The sequence below is a fragment of the Schistocerca gregaria genome, chromosome 1 (genome assembly GCF_023897955.1).
Source record: "Schistocerca gregaria isolate iqSchGreg1 chromosome 1, iqSchGreg1.2, whole genome shotgun sequence".
NCBI lineage: Eukaryota > Metazoa > Arthropoda > Insecta > Orthoptera > Acrididae > Schistocerca > Schistocerca gregaria.
The window spans coordinates 1,039,119,712-1,039,145,035 of NC_064920.1; the positions used below are offsets into that span (position 1 = coordinate 1,039,119,712).

The 25,324-nt window shown below is 42.9% G+C and overlaps 1 protein-coding gene across 2 annotated transcripts in view; it reads right to left on the reverse strand.

Annotated features, from left to right (window-relative positions):
- The window catches only part of LOC126279690 (ras guanine nucleotide exchange factor P), a 564,449-nt gene extending 540,298 nt beyond the window's left edge, over positions 1 to 24,151 (reverse strand). For both annotated transcript variants that reach the window (XM_049979700.1, XM_049979699.1), the window contains exon 1: positions 23,948 to 24,151. In XM_049979700.1, the coding sequence (XP_049835657.1) occupies positions 23,948 to 24,040 (93 nt within the window). In that variant the 5' untranslated portion in view covers positions 24,041 to 24,151. The remainder of the gene's footprint in view (positions 1 to 23,947) is intronic.
- Between the last annotated feature and the right edge of the window lie 1,173 nt (positions 24,152 to 25,324).

The window sequence follows — 25,324 nt, forward strand, 5'->3', positions numbered from 1 at the left end:
GTTTAAGCACAGTCATTTATAATTTTTCTAAGGGGACGTTTCAGTAGGTCGGTGATATTGCTAAGAGTGTGATAACAAGTATTTTCATGTCCTGGGTCCTAATCATACAACAGCACCTCTTTACAAAGTGTGTTGTTAATGTAACTCAATAATAATTGATGAATTTTTTTATTTGCTTCGGTTCGGCGTAAAGTAACCCCCCCCCCCCCCCGTGTCCCCCTGGTAATAGGCGTTGTGGGAAGTGCCTTGGCGTTGCTAGGGTTAATGTTCGGAATTGATAGTCTCCCCACCCTTTCCAACTGTGATCCTGGATACTCGCTTACATCTCTACGATGACTCATTCAAGAAACAAGGACGTAAAATTGACGCACTCTACTTGCAGCTACGCACCTCGTGGTGCGCAAGCTGACGTCACACAGTGTGGTGTGGAGTGCTTTCGGCTAAGTGTTTTGAGACTTTTTTTTGTCGCAGAGTGCGTTTAACTTGAGTAATGACAACACGCAGAATTGCATGTCAACGTGTCCAGCTGTAGCCAGGGTGGTCGCAGGGGGCAGCCACGCGAGTTAAAACAGCGGAAAATAAAAACGAAGCAACAGGAGTGCGGTGCGGACTCGGGACTTGCAGGCGGCTAATGCTCGGTTCAATTGCCCGGCGCAGGCGAGATGAACGCCGGCCGCGCTCCTGCTCTTCTTTTTCCCGGTCCCGCTGTGCTGCCCCCCCCCCCCCCTTACCTTTTTTTTGTGGGCCCACCGCCCCTGGCGTCGACGGCGATTAGCTCGCGGGCGCGGGGCCGACCGCCCCTCCGCCACACGCCGGTGACAAAGGAGGGCCGCACGGCCGTTGACTCCGCTTCCTCGATTACCAGCTGAGGATTATCGCGCGGGATCTCGTTATTATTGCCTACAAACGCGGCCGCCGTGGCCATCCGTAATTACAGTCGGCAGGGTTTCCTGCGCGCCGCAATAAAAAATAATAACGGGCGACGCCGAGGGGACAAGCAGCGTGAGTGAGAGAGAGAGGGGGAGAAAAAAAAGTAGGAAAAGAAGTAAAGGAAAGCGAAAACCGAGCAACAGCGAGTGGGACGACAGCGGCCGGCAAAGTGGCGGGTTAAAAGGCTGGGAGCCCCGCGGCGACAGCGCCGCTTAAATGCGTGCCGTACCGCGATCTGGCCGCCGCTATCCGCTGCGAATCGCTGGCACCCGAGGTGGCGATCTCGCACCGCCGTGCTGTGCCGTGCACGGCCCCTCACTGGCGAGAGGGGCTACTTAGGCCGCGTCTTGACCGACTACTCGTTAGCTATGCCCCCGCCTGCCTGCCAGAAGATGGCTATCGAGATGCGAGCATGTAGCTCGGTGCTCAGCTTGCAAAGGGTGCGGCATTTCTGCACCACTCCGGGATAAACCACTGTTTCGAGATCCACACTATCAAATTACGTACGCACTGCTTGCTTTGCCGTAAATCTACACGAAGTACTCCTCTGTCCAGTGACGTAAACTACGGTACGGTAACTGGGGCACTTGTTCAAAAAACGTTCAAATGTGTGTGAATCTTAAGGGACTTAACTGCTAAGGTCATCAGTCCCTAAGCGTACAAACTACTTAACCTAAATTACCCTAAGGACAAACACACACACACACACACACACAGACACACACACATGCCCGAGGGAGGATTCGAACCTCCGCCGGGACCAGCTGCACAGTCCATGACTGCAGCGCCTGAGACCGCTCGGCTAGGGGCACGTGTCCTGAGATTTAAATACTTGTGTAGATTGACACTTCTGCGGTGTTTGGTGCTCCTTGTCGGATAAGCGGCGTCTCAAATGGCTCTAAGGACTATGGCACTTAACATCTGAGGTCATCAGTCCCCTAGAACTTAGAACTACTTAAACCTAACTAACCTAAGGACAGTACACACATCCATGACCGAGGGAGGATTCGAACCTGCGACCGTAGCAGCAGCACGATTCCGGACTGAACCGCCTAGGACACCTCGGTCACAGCGGCCGGCTAAGCGGCTTTCCGAAGGTAGCAAATATGCACACTAAGAATTGGTTTCCCGCCTAGCAATGAAACACACCATGCTTAAGTCTACGACGAGTGTTACTAGAAATTAGTTTAATAAACAGTGTGTTACTGGTGAAAGCGCTGATATTTCCATTGATGACTGAGGACAGTGTAGTGAACAACGTTACATAAGTACCGGGTGATCAAAAAGTCAGTATAAATTTGAAAACTGAATAAATCACGGAATAATGTAGATAGAGAGGTACAAATTCACACACATGCTTGGAATGGCATGGGGTTTTATTAGAACCAAAAAAATACAAAAGTTCAAAAATGTCCGACAGATGGCGCTGCATCTGATCAGAATAGCAATAATTAGCATCATCACAAAGTAAGACAAAGCCAAGATGATGTTCTTTACAGGAAATGCTCAATATGTCCACCATCATTCCTCAACAATAGCTGCAGTCGAGGAATAATGTTGTGAACAGCACTGTAAAGCATGTCCGTAGTGATGGTGAGGCACTGGCGTCGTATGTTGTCTTTCAGCAGCCCTAGAGATGTCGGTCTATCACTATACACTTGCGACTTCAGGTAACCCCAAAGCCAATAATCGCACGGACTGAGGTCTGGGTACCTGCGAGACCAAGCATGACGAGAGTTGCGGCTGAGCACACGATCATCACCAAACGACGCGCGCAAGAGATCTGTCGGACATTTTGTGAACCTTTTTTTGTGTTCTAATAAAACCCCATGTCATTCAAAGCATGTGTGTCAATTCTTACCTCTCTATCTACATTATTCCGTGGTTTATTAAGTTTTCAAATTATACTGACTTTTTGGTCACCCGGTATTTATCTCTTTTTCAGACTAATAATTACAGCCATCAATCTGGTACAGGCGTAGCAGTGTGGGATGGCATTCCTAGTACTAGTATCCCCCTATATATTATCGGCATTCTTCTGTCATAAATTAAATTATTTAACACGTATCTCCTACGCCTTCTTCGTTATTCTCCGCAGTTTTAGTTCTATGCACACTGTCCAACTGTTCACAGTTCCAGAAAGTGCCAGTTTTAAACAGTTTCGTACGTTAACAGATTCTTCATTTCAGTACTCGGATGATTTATGTCCATAATTTCAGCCATCGTCCACGAGGGTTCCGCACCAAACAAAAGGCATTGCAAGCGAAATTATGCATTTTTTATCTTCACAGCCAAATAAAGAATCACTGTTTTTATAAATATTCATTTTAAATGTGTTTTTAAACTGTCGATTTCCAGTATTAATATTTTGCACAATATCAAGCTGGTAACGATCGTTCTAGACTCACCTCATCAGAAAGCTGGGAAAAGTCTGCAGCTTGTAAATCATTTAGGCTATTGATTTCCGCTCACACTACACAACATGGAAAGTATGTGACAACGTAGTTCTCACAATCAGAAATGCATCAGACACACAACACATAGAAGACTGGGGTATCAAGAACCAAAACACTCGACCTTCTTGAAACATAACAACATCTATGCAAAAGGTTCGTAGAAGTAATATTCATACATGTGATAAACACAAATATCACGGCTGCAGTAAAATAACACCAACGACCACAATACTACAATTTTCAGCCTAATAACTATAATTGTTAGGAGTAACATGTTTGTAGGTTCGTTAGTACCTCCAAATAAGCATGGCACAAGCAAACTATTAACGTCTGTTTTCTCCTAGACAGTAGGCCAGGTATTGAAGTGTGGAATCTTGGACGCAAAACGGAGTGTCTGCACTGACAGGCGTAGTCCACTTAGCAGTGTATTCATGGCCAAGCAAAAAACGCCAGGTAGTAGATTATGTGACGTGTTTGCGGGAAGCCTGTTATGTACAGACAAAAAACAACTAACACGCTGAAGCGAGTACATAGTGAAGTACCAGTTATAACAATATCTGTACCTATACCCCTAACAACCTCTATGTTGAAAGACTGCGACCTGTCACTTTTTTTTAAGACAATTCATTTTACCTTTTCCAGTTTAGTTTGCTCATCTTCACATGAGGTGGTTATGGGTTGGAAAGCCTGCGAATGTGAAAACAGAAAGCCTGCTTGATGTGGCAGACTGATTTGTAGCTTAGTTCGAGGTCTAGGTTACGTTCGAATGTGACAGCAAAAAGCTTAGCCGAGGTGACTGATTTCTAGGTTAGGCCGAGGTCTAGGTTAGATTGGAATATGACACTTTGGTTGTAAGCTGACCAAACAAACGAATGTGAAGGCAAAAAGCTTAACTGGACTGAGAAATTGATGTTTTCCTCAGGCTCAGGTCTTGGTTAGGTTGGAATGTCGTGGTTTCGTTGTGAGTTGTCAAAGACAACGATTGTCAAGGCAAAAGGCTACGTGAGGTGTCTTAGGCTCAGAAGGAATGTCAACACAATCTATCTCCGCAATCTCCGCACAAGTATCTCTCTGCATTATTGTCACGAACCCTAGGTGAAAAGAATTAAGAAGGACAAAAGATAAGGTGAAGTGAGAGGGTGTACCAGTAGGAGAAGAAGTTGTACAAGTAGTAGTAGTAGTAGTACTAGTAGTAGTAGTACTAGTAGTAGTGGTGGTGGTGATAGTAGAGGAAGAACAGGGAAGGATAGTGTAATGGGACATCCTCCTCTAGTATTACTTTTCCTTAAGAGAAGTTGTCGATACCAGTATTATTTTTCGAATTTTGGACAGGTCAGTATTATCTTAGCTGCTTTTCTGAAAACTTTCATATAATTTTATTCGCAGTATGTTATATTTCAAGTTAAAATTTGTGAAAAGGAATTAATTTATTTTGGATATTATAACTGACAAATACTAGCTCTGAATGTACAGTTAAAATTATTTTTTAGTTACTTTTGAAATTGGGAATTATTTTCCATTATTAATTACGAAATCTATTACTGTTTACTATGGCTATTTCTGGATTCATTTATGAAATAATAATCGAAATCAATCGAAATTCATTTGTCACGAAAAACTGTAAAACCCTCTGGAGTATGATTATTACCGCAGAGTGAAGTAGTATTAAGTATGTCTCTGAGGTAATCGGACGTATTTTTGTATTTTGGGCGAACAATGTAATTTCGGCTTTGTTAATGTGAAAATTAAAAAGAATGCATGATACACTAAAGTGTGACAAAATATACTAACGTGTGAACAATAGTTCTGCAACAATAATCTTCAAAATTGTTTAGATCAATTCAACCATGAGAGAATTTCAGCTTCATGAGTAAGACCCCTAGAGAAGAAGAACTGGAGCCAACTACAAGCCGGCCGCGGTGGTCTAGCGGTTCTAGGCGCTCAGTCCGGAACCGCGCGACTGCTACGGTCGCAGGTTCGAATCCTGCCTCGGGCATGGATGTGTGTGATGTCCTTAGGTTAGTTAGGTTTAAGTAGTTCTAAGTTCTAGGGGACTAATGACCACAGCAGTTGAGTCCCATAGTGCTCAGAGCCATTTTTGAACCAACTCTACAAGAAAATATGTGTAAACTAAAAAGTGTGTCATCTTACTCCTCTCAAATCTTCAGAAAAGGCTTCGCTTATTGTGGACAATACGTGCAACTAGGAAGGAGGGGGTAGATTACAACTGCAAGGCACAAAGGTAGAAAGGGAATGGGACATCTATGAAAGAACACCATGAGGAGTTTGAGACTGAGCTGTACAATTGTTCCATAAGAAGTACCGCTATTGCCTACGGAGACGATTTATCTCGTATTTTCGGCTCCTAGATGTAGATGGCTCTGAGTTAATCAGTAATGTAACAACGAAAAATTAATCTCTTTATTGTTGCGAGCATACGATTTCATGCATATGTTTCTCATGTTTTGAATTGTATAAGGGGCGATCAAGAAGTTTCCGTTCGAAGGTCGAATCTGTGTGCCAATCAGGCAAAATCGCCGTAAGCATTGAGGCAACCATCCCAACGACGCACCAGGCTGAAGGCCCCGTTTAGCAAAACACCGTGTCCTGCTGCGTGTAGAAGTCCGTAACTGCCTGGTGCATATCCTCCTCCGACAGCAATCGTCGACCGTACAAGGCCTTTCTGAAGGGACCGTTGGCGTGATAATCGCATGGGAAGAGATCAGGACCACAGGGCGGGTGCTCAGTTAGTTTCTCCCACTTGAGTTGGCGTAACTGCTGCGTCACGGCACGGGACGTGCGTTATCATGAAGCAGCAGCGCCGCTCCACTGTGGTGGCTTTCGACAAACATTCTCGAACATACATCTTCCTCATTTTCTACACCTGTTTGTCCTTCGGCAGCCAAGAAAAGAATAACAGACTGTTGGTCCTGTTTCGAGGATTTTGGTAATAATGTCGCCACGGTTCACGTTTCCGCACTACCGCATGCACGTCGGAGAGACACGAATGCTACACTAATCCCTTTCCTAGGTGTCGGTGGTTATATCCCCACATCAAAGTCGCGTTACATTGTATACAGGGTCTAAATTTTAAGTTGATAAAACAGAATCACTCTAAAAATAAGCTTCACACGAAAAAATGTGTACAATCCAAAGTTGATTATTTTCGAGCGGAACGTCTGCAGATGCTAAAATTAGCCCGCCACCCCAGCCCCCTGGGGGTGGGACGGGAGGCAACTTTAAAATTTCAAATGGGAATCTCCATTTTTTATTGCAGAATAAGATCCTACATAAGAAACTACGTACATTTTGTCTTAAACATTTGTTTTGACTCTTGGTAGTTGGTGCTGCAATTCAAGAAAATCCATGTTCTCGTTTTTGTGTGGAAAATGGTTATGGATAGATAAAAAGTACTTATTTACTTCGTAAATTTTGATTCGCTAAAACTGAAACACTCCTTCTCTCCCCATAGGGTGGGGTTTGAGAGAGAGGAACTAGAGTTTTACAAATTTTGACCCAAATGCTGTAGTAATTTTTTCCGCAGGTTCGGATAAGCGGGTGTGAAGCTTATTTTTCGAGTTATTCTGGTTTGTCAAAATTTACACCCTGTATACGCTGCAGCTCTAACGGAAACCTTGTGGCTGCCCTTTATATCACACAAAAATTAATACTTTGGGACGTGTACCTTTTATTTCTTTTAAATTCATTTTGATCTCCCTCGAATACTGAACAAGCCAAGCTGCGTTATTTTGCCATCGGCGCCAGTTACCCTAGGTACGCCACTGTGGCTACGTATCTGCTTCTAACCTGATTCAGTGGTCTTCCTTGGTTCTATTAAAGCGCCCCAGAGTACTGACGGAATGGTTCGCATGCTATGGCCACACTCTTACCTTACCCTCGTCCATACAAGCGAGAGCTCCTTCTCTAATGATATCGATACAGACTAGACGCCGCCAGACTCTAATCTTCAGTATTTTATACTGCTTTCCATTTTAGTTCGCACGTATGAGGTCTGTATACGTTTCGAACCTTAACCTATTATCAATTCTTAAGTTCATATACGTAACGGGCTAATATGAATGAGGCATGCGTACTGTTACTTGTTTTACCACCCACAAACGTGAATTGTAACATATGCAGCTAAGTGACTTTAGTCCTTCTAATAAATTAAAAAAACTTCATTTAAACCTCTTTTCGTATTTCTTTTATCCATTATTGACTGAAATGAACTGCCTATTAGAGCGGAATATAATTTTGTGTGTTAGCAGAATTGCTGCAACCAGTCACTATAGCTATCGATTACTATTTAGTTAAAATCAATAACTAGTTGCGATGAGTAACTAGTGAACGTCAGGTGATTAGCTACGATGTTCTACAGAAGTTCTTGTTCATAGGAGCCCAGCTGTGTGAAAATGGCGAGTAAACAACGAAGCAAATAACTGTTGTGAAGGTGAAATACAGTTTCGAGCTCACTCGTGTAGATGTTTGGCGTAATTGTACAGATAGAAGAAAGAAGCGCATTAAGTCAATCGGAAATATTTCGCAGACGTCATGACGAGCGTTTTATATATCATAGACACAGTGACAAACGTTTTTCGAAGATTCGTGCGAATTAATGGCACTTTGTGGCAATCAGCGAGAACTTGACAAGATGTTTACATTTTAGGAGAGCTCATACCAAACAAGGTAGGTAAGAGACATATTGTTTTGGTGTCGATTGTCTTTGAAAAAATACGTTTGTTCTGCGATATCGAACATGAGAGGTAAGCATGGGAAAAAGGTCGTTTTGTGCCTTTTGTATAATAAATGCCGGCCGGAGTGGCCGAGCGATTCTAGACGCTTCAGTCTGGAACCGCGCGACCGCTACGGTCGCAGGTTCGAATCCTGCCTCGGGCATGGATGTGTGTAATGTCCCTAGGTTAGTTAAGTTTAAGTAGTTCTAAGTTCTAGGAGACGGATGACCTCAGATGTTAAGTCCCATAGTGCTCAGAGCCATTTGAACCATTTGTATAATAAATGACAAATATAACATCAGTCATCCTCTGTTAACTGCAAAATCGTGCTACAGACCTTCCAGATAGTCGAATGACAGATATGGAGTATTATACCTTTGAATATACGTACAAGAAGCTTGCTACGAGATTCCAATGTGTGTTTCTAAAATGGAAATTCCATTGGTGTCAGACAGAAACTTCGAATCTCACTAATAGTTACATTGCTGTCACCTGATACAAAAACTGCAACAACAATTACGTACTCATGTGATGTAAAGTGTCACATTAATTCATCAACACTACTGCTTCCATGTGAAGGAAATCACCACGGCGGACGTGTGCACCATATACAGAAGCATACCATCCTATGCACGTCAGTAAAACGAAACAAAATAGCGTCAACAATACAGCACCATAAAACATAAATTCTCTTGCCCATTTGTACTGCCCATACTTACTCAAATGACAGCAAACCTTTATTTTTCTTTTTCTAGACGTAATTTTAAGGTAAATGGCGTGTCTGTGACACGTGCAACTTCTGCATGTAGAAAGTACGGCACCCGACGTCGATGAGCGACCAAAAATATCTTTTACTGATTTGAATACGGCGAAGTTTGTTCAGACGTTGGTCTTACCGCTTTGTTACAGTATAAATCAAACAGTATCGTTTTATTTCTGGCGCTGTAATTGACAGTTGTCTCTTGATGGATGACACGACCAATTTTGAAATCGTTGTCTGAGAAATTACTGCTGCATGCGCCTAGAATAATTTACAGGGAATATCTAGAATTTGAAGTAGCAGTTTAAATCGAATTCTCAAATCACTGTTGCAAGTCGTGATGAAATTGTGCGACTACCTACCAAGTGTTGCAGTTGTTTATACAGTCCATTGACTGTGATTCAGAGACTATGTTTGGCTTTACTCAATCTGAACAGGATTACTTACATGAGCGTGTCAGACTCTTAGTCAGATACATTGCGTTTCGCGATAGCACTCCCTCCCACGTTAAGGTAAGATACTTTACCTGTAAGGTGGTAATAACAAACACGTCTCTTGGTATTTGCTAGAATAGTAAGAAAAAATGTTTAAGGGCGTTTTCCCGGCTTACGTTCCTCTCTACAATTAATATATTTAGAAACAGGTAAGGAACTGTAAGATCTTTTTCCCCATTATCTATATGCTAAGGATTACGCCTGTTAAACTGCTGAGAAACCAGTACAAGGTGACTTTTCGTAATGTACACTACGACTACGAGGTGGGATCTCTGGGACACCTATGTTTAAACCGAGATTTAAGGCACGGATCATTTTAACTTACGTTGTACAACATTTATTATTACAATTATTAAAGTGTTGTTTAATTGCTCCTTGTTTATTTTATTGTAATAAATAAAGTCTGCGGCATTTCACTTTTTGTCTAAAATCACATACTTCCGTGTGTGTGATTTTTTTAAATAGTACACATAAAAATGAATTTAACATTCTGAAAAATTTAATATCTCTGCAGCAAGTAAGTTTCCACATAAAACTAAATTCCAGGGTCTAAATTTGCACATAAATATTCAATTCTATAGATACGAAAAGAAAGCCTGAGAAACTGACATTCAGCCCTGGGATCTACATTTTTCTTATGACCACTCAGAAGGCATTTGATTTTAACACACGCTTGAGTATTTTATTGGAGAAACAGACAGATCCCCATCACAGCTGTCCGTAAGTTCTTCCTCTGAATGATGCTCTCGTTCGGTGACAGAACTCTGATCACTGGCTCTTGTAAAATAGTCGTCTTTTCCTTCTGATTCTTGATCAATATCACTAACGAATTCCTCCGTTCCTCGACTAACAATTTCCACAAACTTGTGAAAGTTAAAACTGACACATTCTTGCGAACACATTCTGTATTACACCGTACTGAAGAGAACAGGTATGTAGTTCACGAGGAGACCCTAACACCTGTCAGTTAGACGTATCAACAACAAACGAAAAAGACGATAACGCAGTCGACTAGAATACATTGTAGGGTTGGCAATTTAAAGAGGGTAGGGAGAGTACAGAAGCATTCCGTCACAACCGACCTTGGAGAGCGAGTTCCAACATTTTCGCGCGGTCTGAGAGACCACAGCTCGTTAAGTTGTGTGTTAATTGGCACGCAATATTAGCCTAGTCGCCTCGTGCCATTAGCTGTAGTCCATGAAGTTTTAGATCAATATTATTTATTTATGTCATTACTGTATCTTGACGGATTACATGGTAGCTTTTAAAACAGGCCTGCCTTAGGATGACTAATGTTGGTATGTCCGACTAGAATAATGATCTGGTAGTCTTCGGAGTTGGGATTAGGAGTCTAAATCAAGCTTGCAAACGCTGGTTGTCGAATACCTAAGGTAAAACTGCTCCATCTTTCAAGAGTTTGCAGTTGTCTGCGGAAACCATTGCTCGTAGTGGTACCGTAAGAGTTGACCGTATCTTCTGTTCGAGAGGAAACCTCACACGAGCAGACCAGATGAAGACGAGATACATCACCATCTTGCTATAGCATCCTTACCATGATAGGTACTTCGTCGATAAAGGACAGTGCCACGAGAACTGCGACTGATAATTAAATACAAATCAAAGAGTTTTCTACGTCTGTATTAAATGTTTCAGTGGTTCACCATATAATCTTCAGGTGGAGAATTATGTAGTCGTATCCTCAGCATCAGTGAGGAGCATAGACATTTTCTCACGATAGTAGGCGAAGTGAAGAGGTGTGTCAAGGACGCTGCCCGGATTTTGCCAAAGGAAGAGGGTCCGATTTGTTAAGTAGGACCTTAAAATTGCTCATGTTGTTCATTTATTCTGAAAACAAATTTATTTGTTTAGTTACTAGTACATAGTTTGCTTTCCGAAGACGTTCATACAAATAGTATTTGGTCCATAAACCTAAGCAAAAAATAGCTTTTCTTAAAAAAGTGTAACTAATACTCTCAACAGTATGTAAGAAATACTCAAATGCAAAACTAAATATTCCTTTACTTGAATAACTTCACCCTACTGACAAACTGATCATTACTCTAATATAAATTATTTCCTCTTTGCTATTAAAACACAGCTCATTGTTCTAATATAAATTTCACTATCACCTTCCCGAATCCCAGAAGCGGCATGTCACCCATGTGAGCCAGATAAAATTTTATCATTTTACAAAAATCAGTACCATCCGTGCTGTCATTGCAAGAGTGTTTTCTTCTGCACGTTTGCATATTTTGACCGTATAGGAAATAAATTCAAGCACATTGCATATTTTGATTTATATATACTTAATATGACAGATTTTACGATTTAATCCCATATATCCATCAGCTTTTCCTGCCTTAGTACATAATATTACCCCATTGTGCATAATAGTGCATTTTTTCAATATTGCACCATAATATATGTCATTTGCATTAAGAACTATAAATCATTTGCTTCGGCAATGACCTCGGAGTTTTCACCAACCAGAGATATAATCTCGTTACTTTGAAGAGCTGAATTTTGGCAAACACTAACAAGCAGACAAGCTCCAATCTCCATTCAGCCTCCATGGTTATCTTACGCTGTTCTTCTTTCAGCTTCGATTTGAGCTGAGGAAGTGATCAGAAATCAAGGAAAGAGAATTTTTTGGGACGTCATAATTATTACCGACAGAGTTGGAATAAATAGATCTGATAACCGTTGTATTCGATAGAAAAATTAGAGCCATTTTTGGTGGCGAAAATGAAAAGGATCTCGAATTATTCCTCACTTAAGTATTAATCTGTCACTTCTTCCAATGGAGAAAACTCATCTTCTGTAGATAAACGCATCAGGCTCAATTAGGAGAATTTGTATCATTATTTACCAGTGAAAAAATGCTCCTATCGCAGCACAAGAAAGGCGAATATGCTCCTGTTCAAAAGACTGACTGGAAAGTGGGAAACCAACTGCCTCGTTCTACCTACCTCAGCGCCTTTCAAAATTCTCCAAACATTTTGTCAAGCGGACATATCCGACACTCTTTTTAACATCTCACTCCCACAAACTCCCCCAACCCACTAGTCCATCGCTGTAAGTCGCACTTGCCCACTCTCACTCACTTATTCTGCCCAACTCATTGTCCTTATCTGTTTGTGTCTCTCTAAATGTCACCATTTCCCGTCTCAGAGCCACAGTCTCCTTCGTCCCGTCCTGCTAATCCACCTCCTCTCATTGTCACTGTCTCCCTCTCGCTCTCTCTTACTGCTACAATTTTATTTATTCCTTCCCGTCTCCCTCTCGCTCTCTCTTACTGCTACAATTTTATTTATTCCTTCCCACTGGTGCTCTCTCTTCTCACTGTCATCATCACTCTCTTCCTCGCTGTCATTGTCGTAGACTCTGTCTCTTATTAACACTGTCTCTCATCCATTTATAATTTCTGCATCTCTTTATTCCTCTCCCACTGGCACTGTCTCCTTCACTCTTTCCCTAGCACTGTTCTCTCACTGATAACTATGTTCCCACTGCCACTGTGTCCCTCACTTTATCTCACTCTTCCCTCGTCTCCTTCATTCTTTCCATACCACAACAACTGTCTACTATTGTCCATTATTTATTACTTCTCCATCACTCTCCCACTGCCACTGTCCCCTTTTCTTTCAGCATAAAATAAAATGCGAATATATTCGAGTACCAAACTCTCGGAAAAAATTAAAAAGTGATGTAGAATATGGAATCAGTCAATAGGAAATCCAACTTCTCAGTTAGAGTATTTCAAACTCGAGCATATTCGACTTTTTTGTGATCCGATAGGAGCATTTTTCCGCTGGCTTCCTTATTTTCTCTGTTACAGCAGGGCATATCACTCATACGAAAAGAACTGTGTGGCTCAGCAATGCTTTGTAGTTTACTAATGTGAAATTTAATTTTACGTGCACAAAATTTTTGCATGTGCTTCAGTATTACAGGATGGGGGCCTCAGAACATTTCTGATGATAACGGTGACACTTTACAGCATATTTCTCCGTGCTACGTCGCTTTATAAACCACGTTTCCGCCTCTCACAGGATTCTGCGTCAATTACGGTAATTTTAAACCTCTGTATCTCGGAAATGTATACGGATATCAACCAAAAAAATGGCTCTGAGCACTATGGGACTTAACTGCTGTGGTCATCAGTCCCCTAGAACTTAGAACTACTTAAACCTAACTAACCTAAGGACATCACACACATCCATGCCCGAGGCAGGATTCGAACCTGCGACCGTAGCAGTCGCGCGGTTCCGGACTGCGCGCCTAGAACCACTAGACCACCGCGGCCGGCTATCAACAAAATTTCCAAGGTTATTCGTGATCGAGATCTCAGAAATATATTGTATAAAATTCATACATTTGTGTGCATAGCCGTCTTCGAAACTGCGGCTCGGTTTTGGTACGAAAAAAAAATGGTAAGAAACCATTTTAGGGGGTTTTCTAATGAACAGTCTATGAACTAACAGTTCCTACGTAAGTCTCTTATGGCAGACTGTAGACCACCTCAAATGCAAAAAGAACCATCCGATCTGCTTCATGTGCGTAAGTAAAATATTTTTACCCTGTGTACTGTAGGATAGTGACACTAAGATGATCTTTCTACCGGACATGCAAATGGTCTGTAGCACAATGGCTATCCAAAACACTTGACCCTGCCACTCACCCACCAACAGAACCCGAGGTATAAGCCACGAAAGAGTTCCGCGTTTTTATGCGCGGAATTATGGAACATATTAGATAGTGCACCAATTTATCGTGTGGTTTTTAGTGCTAGGAGTCTCCGAAGAGATATCCTGTTCGTATTCAGTGCAGCTCTTTTAATTTAAGCAGCGAAGTCGCATCTTTGAGAGAGATGGAATCTGTCAGGACCGAAAGGAATTCGGAAGGAATTGGCTATGGCCTACAGAAAGGGACCAACACCGCGCCTAAATTGAAACTGGAAAACGACTGAAACCCATTTTCAAGGTTGCTGGCGGATGGATTCGAACCACGTCTTCTCCCGAATCACGGGGGTTTCTACCTCAGCGCCTCAACGCGCAGATTACTCCGATCGTTGGAGAATTTGGAAAAACTGGTTGTTATACATTGTTTTAAAATAAAATGCATCACAACAAAAGAAGGAACTATTATACTGCATGTTTTTCCTTTAGTTCTGCGCGTCTGATCATTTTTAGTGCAGATCTTAGGATTTAATTGTGCATGGAATTCATAGCATAATAAGAGCGCAAAAAGATTTTGGACGAAACGGTGGAAGGGAAGGGCGGGAACGCAGGACGTCAGCTCGGACGAATTCAAGCAGCCCGCTGAAAAAATCTTTTAGAAATGACGTTACCATAGACTGTGCTATCGTCACACACCCCTGTCGCTGTCCACAATCCCCTCCACATCGTTCCGTATCGGAACTGGTTTTCATAATTGAGTACCGCCCGGGTGAGCAGGCTAGGCGATTTTTTGCCGTTTGGACTACTAATGACAGATTTTCGAGCAAATTTTCTAAAGAAATGAAACCGTCGATGTTTGGGCGATATTGTTGTTGATCAATGCGATATCTGGGCGACACAGGCAAATCAAAGTGTATTTTTAAGCACTTCTTTAATATAATGTTATTTGTAATGTTGTTTACCGCTTCGGTGCCATGTGAAACACTGAACTATTGCAACCCCAAAGCTCTACCAGTCTCCACGTAACGACGCCTGTGCTAACGTTAAATAGCTGCAGATAGTTAATTAGGCTTTTATAGTAATGAGTACATAATTTTAATTTATCGTAACGCTATGGACGAATCAAACTGTTTTACTCTTCTTTCTTGTTACAAACTTATTCACTATTTGAATCTGTCGTAACAGCACACAGCACAAAAACAAAAAACAGCAGTACTTACATTAAATTCATTTGCCAGTAAGAACTGAACTGACAAGACAACAGCTGGGCTCACGTAAGGCCAAAAATGCACAATAGTTGGTCTTGCTTAAATCAGGAATGGACTACAGTCGGTGATGCTATCGATATATCGGTAGTTAAAAACCTGATCATAGATAGTGCGTGTCCCTTTCTCGTCGCTGATTGGAAATCAAAACATCTTTCAGTTACACTATACGGCAACTAGGTCATTTGTAACTTCATTTAGGTGACAGGGGTGGTCCGAGCCGCGGACCCTCTTTTGGCTACGTCCTTGTGTGTGTGTGTGTGTGTGTGTTGTGTGTGTGTGTGTGTTTTCTCACGAATACCAGGGATATGACTACGTAATTATCCACCGAAGGTGATACGGAACGTAGTAAACAGAATGAGATCGAGGAACAACAGGGATTGTGTACAGTGAAATAGAAGATTAAAGGAAGGCAACCATAGTGATGGTGAGTAAATTCTGAACCATGAACAGTTGCTTATCTCAGACACTCATTATTGTTCCAATGTGAGTCCATCACAGCTGTGAATACACGACTGCGGCGTCGAAATCTCCCTCTGCTTCTCTTCTGGGAGGCTCCATTGCTGAGAAGGAGGGGATTAATGTTTAACGTCCCGTCGACAAAGCGGTCTCTTAGAGACAAATCTCAGATTAGGGAGGGACGGAGAAGGAAATCTGCTGTGCTCTTTCACATGAACCATCCCGCCATTTGCCATTAGCGATTAAGGGAAACCATGGAAAGCCTAAACCTGGATGGCCGAATCTGTTTTGAACCGTCGTCCTCCCGAATGCGTGTTTACTCCGGTAACCATTGCGCTACCTCGATCGTTCCCATTGCTGTGTGGCGTAATTTACCGAATACATACAGCAGATAAGCGAGATGGCTTAAGAACCGGTAACTAGACTCGTGGTGCGAGCCAGCTAGCGGCTACAGCTATCGCGTGCTGGTCGCCGAGAAGATCCTCTGGCGCGCCCTGGGCCACAACTTCCGTGCTGCTTGACGCACTTTTTCGGCAATTACCGCCGGCATTACGGTTTTCCCTACTGGCCGTGACGGTCGGCGCTCGCGAGCAAATTAACGCACGCAGGAATCATTTCCATGCCACGCAAACAGGAGAGTGGAGATACCTCGTCACTTCTTTCAGCATCTGCATAATTTTTCAGTAGCTACAGTGGGGGAACCTCGCTTTCCGAATTACTTGCTTATGATACTTGATAGCTGCAGAATAAATTCCCGAGGGTTGTAGTCTATCGCCGGTGTTATTCAGTCTATACGTGGGACAAGCAGCAAAACAAACAGAGGAGAAATTTCATAGAGAAGACATAAAATCTTTGAGATTTGCCGAAGACACTGAAATTCGCCAGTGATGGTAAATGAATTGGAAAATAAATTGCATGGAACGGATAGTGTCTTGAAAAGATGTTGTAAGTTGAGTACTAATAAAAGAAAGAGAAGGGTAATGGAACGTAGGCGAAATAAATCAGGCTACGCTGAACGAATTAGATTAGAAAATGAGACACAACATGTATTTTACTACTTTGGGAGCAAAATAACTGACGATTTACATCTACATCTCCAATACTACTCTGCAATTCACAGTTAAGTACCTGGCACAGGGTTCATCGAAGCACCTCTAACATATTTTTTGTACCATTCCATTCCCGAACAGCGCGCGGGAAGAACGGACACGTAAATTTTTCCGTGCGAGCTCTGATTTCTTATTTTAGCGGGACAATCATTTCTCCCTTTTTAGGTGGGCTTCAACGAAATACTTTCACACTCTGAGGAGAAAGGTAATGATTGAAATTTCAGGAGAAGACCCTGTCGCAACGTAAGAGGCCCTTGTTTTAATGACTGCCACCCCAACTCACGTGTCATATTCGTGAAACTCTCCCCGATTTCGCCACAATACAAAAAGAGCAACCTTTCTCTGCACTTTTCCGATGCCCTCTGTCAATTCCATCTGATGTGGATTCCACACGGCACAGAAATACTCTAGAAGAGGGCGTACAATCAATGTCTTCAGTAGCACTGTTGCAATTGCTAAGTGTTCTGCCAATAAACTGCAGTCTTTGGTTAGCTTTCCCTACTACATTATCTATGTGATCGTTCCAATATAAATTATTCTTAGTCATAATCCCTAAGTATTTAGCTGAGTTGACAGGCTTTTAGATTTGTGTATTTCATCGCTTAACAGAAATTTAACGGATTCCTTTTAGTATTCATGTGGATGGCTTCACACTTTTCATTATTTAAAGTTAACTGCCACTTTTCGCACCATACACATATCGTGTATGTCATTTTGCTATTGTGTGGCGTGACAGAGGATGAGAGAGGTGATAACAACCGCAGGCTTCAAAACATTAAATCAAATGGATATAGTTAATGCAGACAAGAAGACTTGCACTGGATAGACTAGAGTGGAGTTCTGCATCACAAAAATTAATCTAAGGAATTATTGTAGGAGTCTGATACGGTTTTCATAAACAGATTCACGAGGCAGGTTTTTGTATATCGCTACACATGGTAAACAAGTTGTCCGGCCGTACACAATCAACGCTACCCTTGAGAAGCCGAGGCGGGTGGCTTGTATTAAATAATTCTTACAATTGGTTAGCACTTTATCGGTAAATTACTGTGCTTTAACTGGCAATCTCCCTTGACGGGCCTTGATGCTCCCTCATGAAACCAGTGGCATCTCGCCCCTGTATTACGCGATTTGGATAGCTTCGGGGTGTTTGTTCAGTTACTACATCCGGGATGCCGGTGCAAACAGTTGGTCGTGCAGTAAACATTTCAGTATCTCTTCACCTGCTTGTTCCAACAACACCTGAGCCATGTACGTTTCTATTACACATGTCTGTCTCTATGACACTGAGGGTCCATTGTGCTAATATCTATTCCATGTTGCGGCTGTAACTGTTGCATATCACTGTCGTTCTTTATCCAGTCTCTTCCCAACCAAGTTTCGTAATCGTCAGTGGGTTTTTATTTCTTTCGCTATGTTATGTTTGTTGGTTTTTCAACTAATAAAGGATTTGTTGTAAGAAAAGATCGACTTGCAACATGTGGATGACATACAAAATAAAGCCCACGGGCAATGACAAAAGTTTCCGGAAAGACATACGTTAACATGTGACAACAGAAAATGACTGCGTTTTGCATCAGGGTGGGTTTTCGTATTGTTTTCTCATAATGCGGTCACGTCAAGAGAAGGGAGTAGTGACGGCATTCAGCAGTGTGAAAACTTATTCTTGTGACGCTTTAAGAAGAAAATAAACGTGTTTTTGTGAAGACACACCATTAATACATAAAAGTCTTAATTGTTTATTACACCAGACCTTAGTGTGCAGCATATCCTAACATATGACAACATGACGGAAACACAAACGTCAATATTCATTTTGCGCAAGTCGAATGACGGTTTTTATTTATCGTACTGTGTAAAACAGGACTAGAAAAACAATTCAGTTGTACTCCAAGTGAATTATTGTTGCTTTCATTTGTTAGAATGCACCTGACAAAGAATTAAAGAAAACTGTGCACACAGGAGTTTACATCTTACGATGTAATAAATGTGATACGTAGTTTTGGAGGCAATGTTGGTGGCTTTCAATGCTGAGTACAGCCTTCACCAGCTATGTTGTAAAATCTGGGGCTTTCTCCGACCGTCTTCCAGAATATAATTATGTGACAGTGTCGTAAAGAAATAACTCTGAAGGAAGGAAGATAAAATTTTTTACTTATGTCTCCAGCAAAAGACAGGCCCTCCTCTAAAACACAAATGCCACGCCCGCCCCCCTCCCCCCCTAAAGACATTCTTTGGGAAGAGTCTGAAAACTCATGCATATTTTGTGAGTTCGTCACTCGGAAACATTACTCCAGAGATTACCAAGCCGCTGTAGATCTCTGTAATGTAAAGCTGTGTGAAACAGTAGGGCCACCTGTGGTTACATTCCTCTTTGTGAATTGTATTTCGTCCGTAAAACTAAAACTTACTACTTTGCCACCGTACCAGAAGTCATCGGTTCTATTACACAGTACATTTCTCTGGAACTATCGTGAACTGTGTGAGAGGTACGATTTCTTCTTTTAGTCTGTTTGATAGACACATTGCACCTTTTTAACAACACGCCTATCAGAGCAGGAAACAAATGTTTTCTCAGAAATCTTCACCAGAAGGCTAATTTAAATGCATCGTTTCGGTATAAGGCGGGTGTCTTACTATCGCAAACTCTGGCCGCGATAAGTGGATAGTTCTCTCTTGGTGTATGACACACATGTTATAACGTATTTGAAAGGAAAACGTTACGAACTTATAGCAGCCCGGGGCGCTCCTCTAAACAGTCGCTACTAAGTGGGATGGTTGTCAATCTCTTAGAAATCTAACTTTCCATCAGTTGTTATGAGGAAGCAAAAATTAATTTCTGGTACTTAGAAGTGTAAAGTATTATCGTTCCTGTCTCATCGATCTAGGCGTGCAACGAAACTCACATACATGGATACATTTACTTAATGTTTCGAACACAGAAGACAGCATGATCTTACGTCGAAACTTCCGTCCACTGATTGCGTTCATCGAACACAAACACACAATATACTAAGGTGTCAAGAAGAAAGAAACAAATCCGCGTACTTAATGTGAGATATGTATTACTGACAGAAGACCAGAGACAATATTAATACACTAAGTAATACTGGAAGTTCACGGACAGCGCAGAGATTAAAATGATGTCAGCAGCTGAGTTTCTTGTACTAGTGCAGTTGAATAGTGACAGAACGGAGAGCAAAAGAAGTAAACAGGAAAAACGAACTGAAATGCTTTTGGTAAACTAAACAGAGATTTAAAAATGATGATTCTAGTGTACCTGATTGCGACAGATTACAGTCACAGTGTACTAACAGTTTCGATGTACGGTACGGAAAAATGCTTGTTGATAGTGAATTGACAAATTAGTTCTGTGCTGGATTGTAGTAGATAGAAAAAACCGCAACGATGGCATTACTGAAGGTACATAGATAATATTAGAAAACATAGAAGTGCAATATGGAAGCTTGCAGCTGAAGACAGAAATACATGGAAAAATTATTTAACAGCCTATAGAATTACAGACTGCAAATAATGATAACGATTAGATATGTGAACCACGTTGTCATCGGCATGTATCTAGAAGATAAAGAATTTCTTCTCTCAAATGACGGACCATGTTGCTGTCTATAAGTTGTAAAGCAGGTAGAAGACGTCTTCATAACACGTAGATTCTTCGAGAAATGTGCAAAATACGCAGTGTCTCTCGTGTAACTTAAAAGAAAGGAGCCAGATGGGATAACATTGGGCGGCGTCGGTGAGCACTTGAGAAACAGAAGACCTTGGACGGTGGTGCAGAAAATCCCAGAGAGACAATTTCACATCGAGGTAAAGTCACCTGTCGCAGTTGCAATGAATTACGAACACAACTTCTGGAATTTTTCTTTAATAATAACCCATGTTGCTTACATTATTACTCTTTTAATTCGTAATACACCTGTGAAATTACTTATCTTTAGACGCGCAGGGGAAGAGCTTGACATTTTAGACCATTAGACGTCTGGTGTTAATGTGCCATGGACAGAGGAAATCTGGTTCACAACCGTACTCAGCAAACCACTGTGAAGTGCATGGCGGGATAATATGTTTCGTTTTACCAGTTATCAGGACATCATTCCGTTCTACTCACATATGGAAGAATAGTTACTTAAACGCCTCGCGCTCGCTAGTCTAGTCTTCGGGATCACTTATACTTGGCTCTTGAAATTTAGTTAGTGGAGTTTCATGAACAAGTTTACTTGTATCTTCAAACCGTGAGCAGTTCATTTCTTCAGGCACCTTCGTGACACTTTCCTAATGGTCTAACACACGTGTTCGTGCTGAGCACCTTTGTATACGCTCAATAACCCTTGCTTTCCTATTTGCACGAGTCCCTCACTTTTGAGCAATATACTGGGGTGGGTCGCACAAGTATTTTGTATGCAGTCTCCTTTGTAGACTGCCTGCGATTCGTAGTAACCTACGAACGACCCGACCTCGCAGTCTCCTTTACCTACGACTGAGTCTCTCTCAGCCTTCAATTTCATCTCTCTACAAATTGTTACATCCAAGTATTTGTACGAGTTTACCAATTCCACCTGTGACTCGTTGATACTGAAATCATAGGAGAATACGCTTTTAGTTTTGCAAAATACAAAATTTTACATTCCTGAACAGTAAAATCAAGTTTCCAATCTTTGCACCACTCCCGAAATTTTATCAAGAACATTTGAACAGTTCTTTTCAGGCAGCACTTCATCACCGATTAGTGCATCAATTGCGAGGTTACAGATAATATTGTCTGCAAGGCCATTAGTGTACAACGTGAACAGCAAGGATCCCAACACACTTCCTTGGGACACACCACAAGTTACTACTACATTTGTCGGTTACCTCCAATGCTAGATGCGTTTTCTATACGAAGAAATCGTGAATCCAGCCACGAACTTCACTCGATATCCCATTCTATCGTACCTACGATAAGAAGAATAGGTGTGGCACTGTGTCAAAATGCTTTAAAGAAGTCAAGAAATGGTAGAGCAACAACTGCGTGCTGGTGTTGATGTGGCGTTGTTTCTACCGAATAGCATGAAATGAAGGGCCTGCGTAAACTCTTCACGGGGACCGCGAAGTTCTGCCGTGCCTCGCCGACGCACATTCCCAAGGGGACGCCAGCGTTGGGGGGCGCGCGTGTTTTTTTCAGCGGCCGGCTGCGGTTTTCACCCGCGGCCGTGTTTTTCCCCGCGCGGCCGCCGATACTGTGTTATTAGGGGTCACCAGGAAGTGGGGGTGGCGGTGCGGGGGCAGGGGGAGCCGGAGCAGAAATCATTGCGTTCTTCCGGTGTTCCACATGACGGAGTAGCAGCGTCGGAGCGTGACCACGTGGGAGCGCCGCGCAACCCTCTCCGCGAGTGCGTCCACTCAGCGGCTCGTCACCCATATCGTGAGAGTGACAACGCCTCTGCAACGTTACTACACGGGGTCTAAAGCACTCGGCTACAGCTGAAACGGAGGGTGTAAGTTGTGCCTCAGCACGGTATTACTGCGGTGTCCGTGGTGCCAAAAATATTTAAGGTACGCCAGCCTGACATGTGCTGGTGCAGTATCAGCGTAGCAGTTTCAGTTTCCCGGCTCACCTCTAGAACGCCTCGACCACATTCTTCTAGCGGAATAATTTATATATACATTCTCTTTCTACAGACAATCCTCGTCGTTCAGAAGACGACGGCAAAAGATGAGAGCTGTCGAAAACGCGAATAAGCAAGCGATGGAGGAGTATTTCCGAAACTCTTGACAGTACAATGTCTCGTGAGCTGACCGCGTCGTATTCCATCATGGAGAACTCGATCGGATTAATTTCACTGGAAAAGAACACAGTTGATAAGGTGAAACTACTGAACAGTCTCGTCAAGAACTACTTGTTAAGACTGCAAACTGCCGCCGGAGACATTAAGTGTTCTGTAAAACGGCCAGTCTCGACTAAAAAGGCATTGTTGCTAGCTACGTAAACGTTCCGACTCTACAATAAAACTTTGTTACAAAAATTTGCACAAAGGGATACAGGTAAGAGTTTCAGTTTTTCAGGCTCTCGGAAAATAAGCTATTGTTTCGATTACTTCTGATAAAACACTACAATCGTTATTATGACGCCATGTACTCATATACTCTGTGAAGTGCATCACAGGTGGTGCTTGGCATGGTATCACGTGTTATGGGTTTTTCCCGTTCCAAACACGTATAGAGAGAGGTAAGAAAGAGTGCTTGAAAGCTTCTGTAGGTATTGAAATTAGTCTGATCTTGTCTTCACGATCCCGCTGGGACAATTCGTAAGGGGCTGAAAATCTCACTTACTGCCGTTTATTGAAATTTTATAATGTCTTCAAGAATCTGCTAGTTATAGTTTGTCAACATACACATAACGATCTCCTGTGAATCAAACAAACCTGTTACCATACGTGCCAACTGTCTTTGTTTACGTTCAGCAGCTCCTGTTAGTTCCATCTGTTATGGGTCCCACAGACGTCATACGTCTAAGGTGTGTAACGCAAGTGATTTGCAAGCTGTTATCTTTGTAGAGCGTATGTCTCAGCGTAATACTGAGTCTATATGCAGAGTCAACAGCCAAAATTATTAGTAAAACGTCGACGACACAAATTATGCATTGAAGAATATCTCACCGACATCTTTCAGTAGACAAACATGTCATAAAAAAAAGGAAACTGTGGCCCTTTGTTAAATGTTAGCCATTCAAATCGAAAAAAATCGTAATTTACTAGTGCCGAACTTGATGTAGCATTGGCTGACATGTTTTTCAACTGTGAAATGCCTTGTACGACGTGTTTCACGCACGAAAACATGGACCGATTGTTACGTGAGAGTGACGATACACAGTCAACGATACGGTGATTCAAGATGCCATTGCAGATGCCACAGCCATTTGTCGTGGGACAGATCTACGCATTCTGAGCAACTGCTTGGGGGTGTGGGCAGAGAAAGCGACAAGCACTGCGGACGGCGTCACAGGAGCGGGCCCGGTGCGGCGCGGAGCACGTGCGCTGACAGCTGTCGCAGCGCGGCACTGACCTGCTGTCCGGCGACTTCGCCCAACGGCCCGCCCTTCGTGTTGGCAGCCACCCACGCCTCCGCGAATGTCTCCATAGCGCTCTGAAAGTCCATATTCGGCGCAGCGCGCGCAAGAGATCCCAGCGGGCGCCTGGGAGACGGCGATGCGCAGCGATCCGGTGCGACGGCTCGCCGCACACGTCCCACCCGCTCGGCTGCCGGGCTCGCACTGAGGCGCGCCGTGCGCCTGCCGCCCGCCAGACAGCGCGCGCGTCGGCCGCGCATCGCGCCGCGGGAGGGGCGTGGCCCGCGCGGGAGGGGCGCGGCCAGCGGGTTCGCGAAGGCGTGGCCTCGACGCCGGGGCGGGCGGCGTCGCGAGGAGGGGGTGGCGCCGACCACGCCCAGCCGCCGGCAGCGCCACGCAGGAGGGGAACGGCGCCAGCGTCCCGGCGCTGTCAGACGCGCTACGCCGCCGGAAACAGGCAGACGGCCGCTGTCTGGGACGCAGCGATTCGGATCGGTCGTTGGGAAATACACGCAAGATCTGCGTCAGCGACACGCAGATTTAAAGAGCGCAAATTACCTTCTTCTGCTTTTTAACAACACTTGTGTCATCGCCGCTCCCGTAAATATGTTTAATACTAAATATCAGATTGTGTCCAGTTTTCTTGTAAGCGAAAGCTTACATTTTTTGAGCTCTGCTTCTGAAAACAGCTTATTTTATTATATTTGCTGTGTTTTACAACTGAGCTGTCAAAAGTGATCGACACACGCTTGTTTTTATCACCAATATTAAATTATACGTGTACAAAATATGAACCTCTTTCATTTCTTATTAGGGTAACAAAATTTTAACCATTAAGAAACTAATTAGGAGGATGAGGCAGCATACTGATTTTCTTTTTGTGGAATAATCACGCACCAAGGGGGTTGAATGTGCGACTGCGTTATCGTGATGCAAGAACCATGAATAGTCTCGCTACATTTCAGGCCATTGCCTTCTCACATTTTGTCCACAAAAATTTTCTACGCTTAGCTTTCACATATGATCTCCTTCGAAATACTCTCCTCCACAACTGATGCACCGCTCCCAACACCGTTTCCACTTCCGGAAGCCGTCTTACAATTAACAGTCTGTATATGAAGCAGATAGGAAAATAGGATGCCACCACTGGTGCTACGGAGGAGGGAGTGCTTCAGAAAGTTTGAGTCCCTCGCTCGTGGGATCGCCCGACATACTACAAGTCGTCATGTATGGACAAGTGCCTCAGAAATACTCTGAGCCTCTCGCCCTCAGATGACATGATACTACACCTAGGTTAGGTTACTTTACATGGCAGAGAGTCCTCTCCTCTTTTTCGACATTTCTCTTACAATTTAATATTACTTTCTAATGAA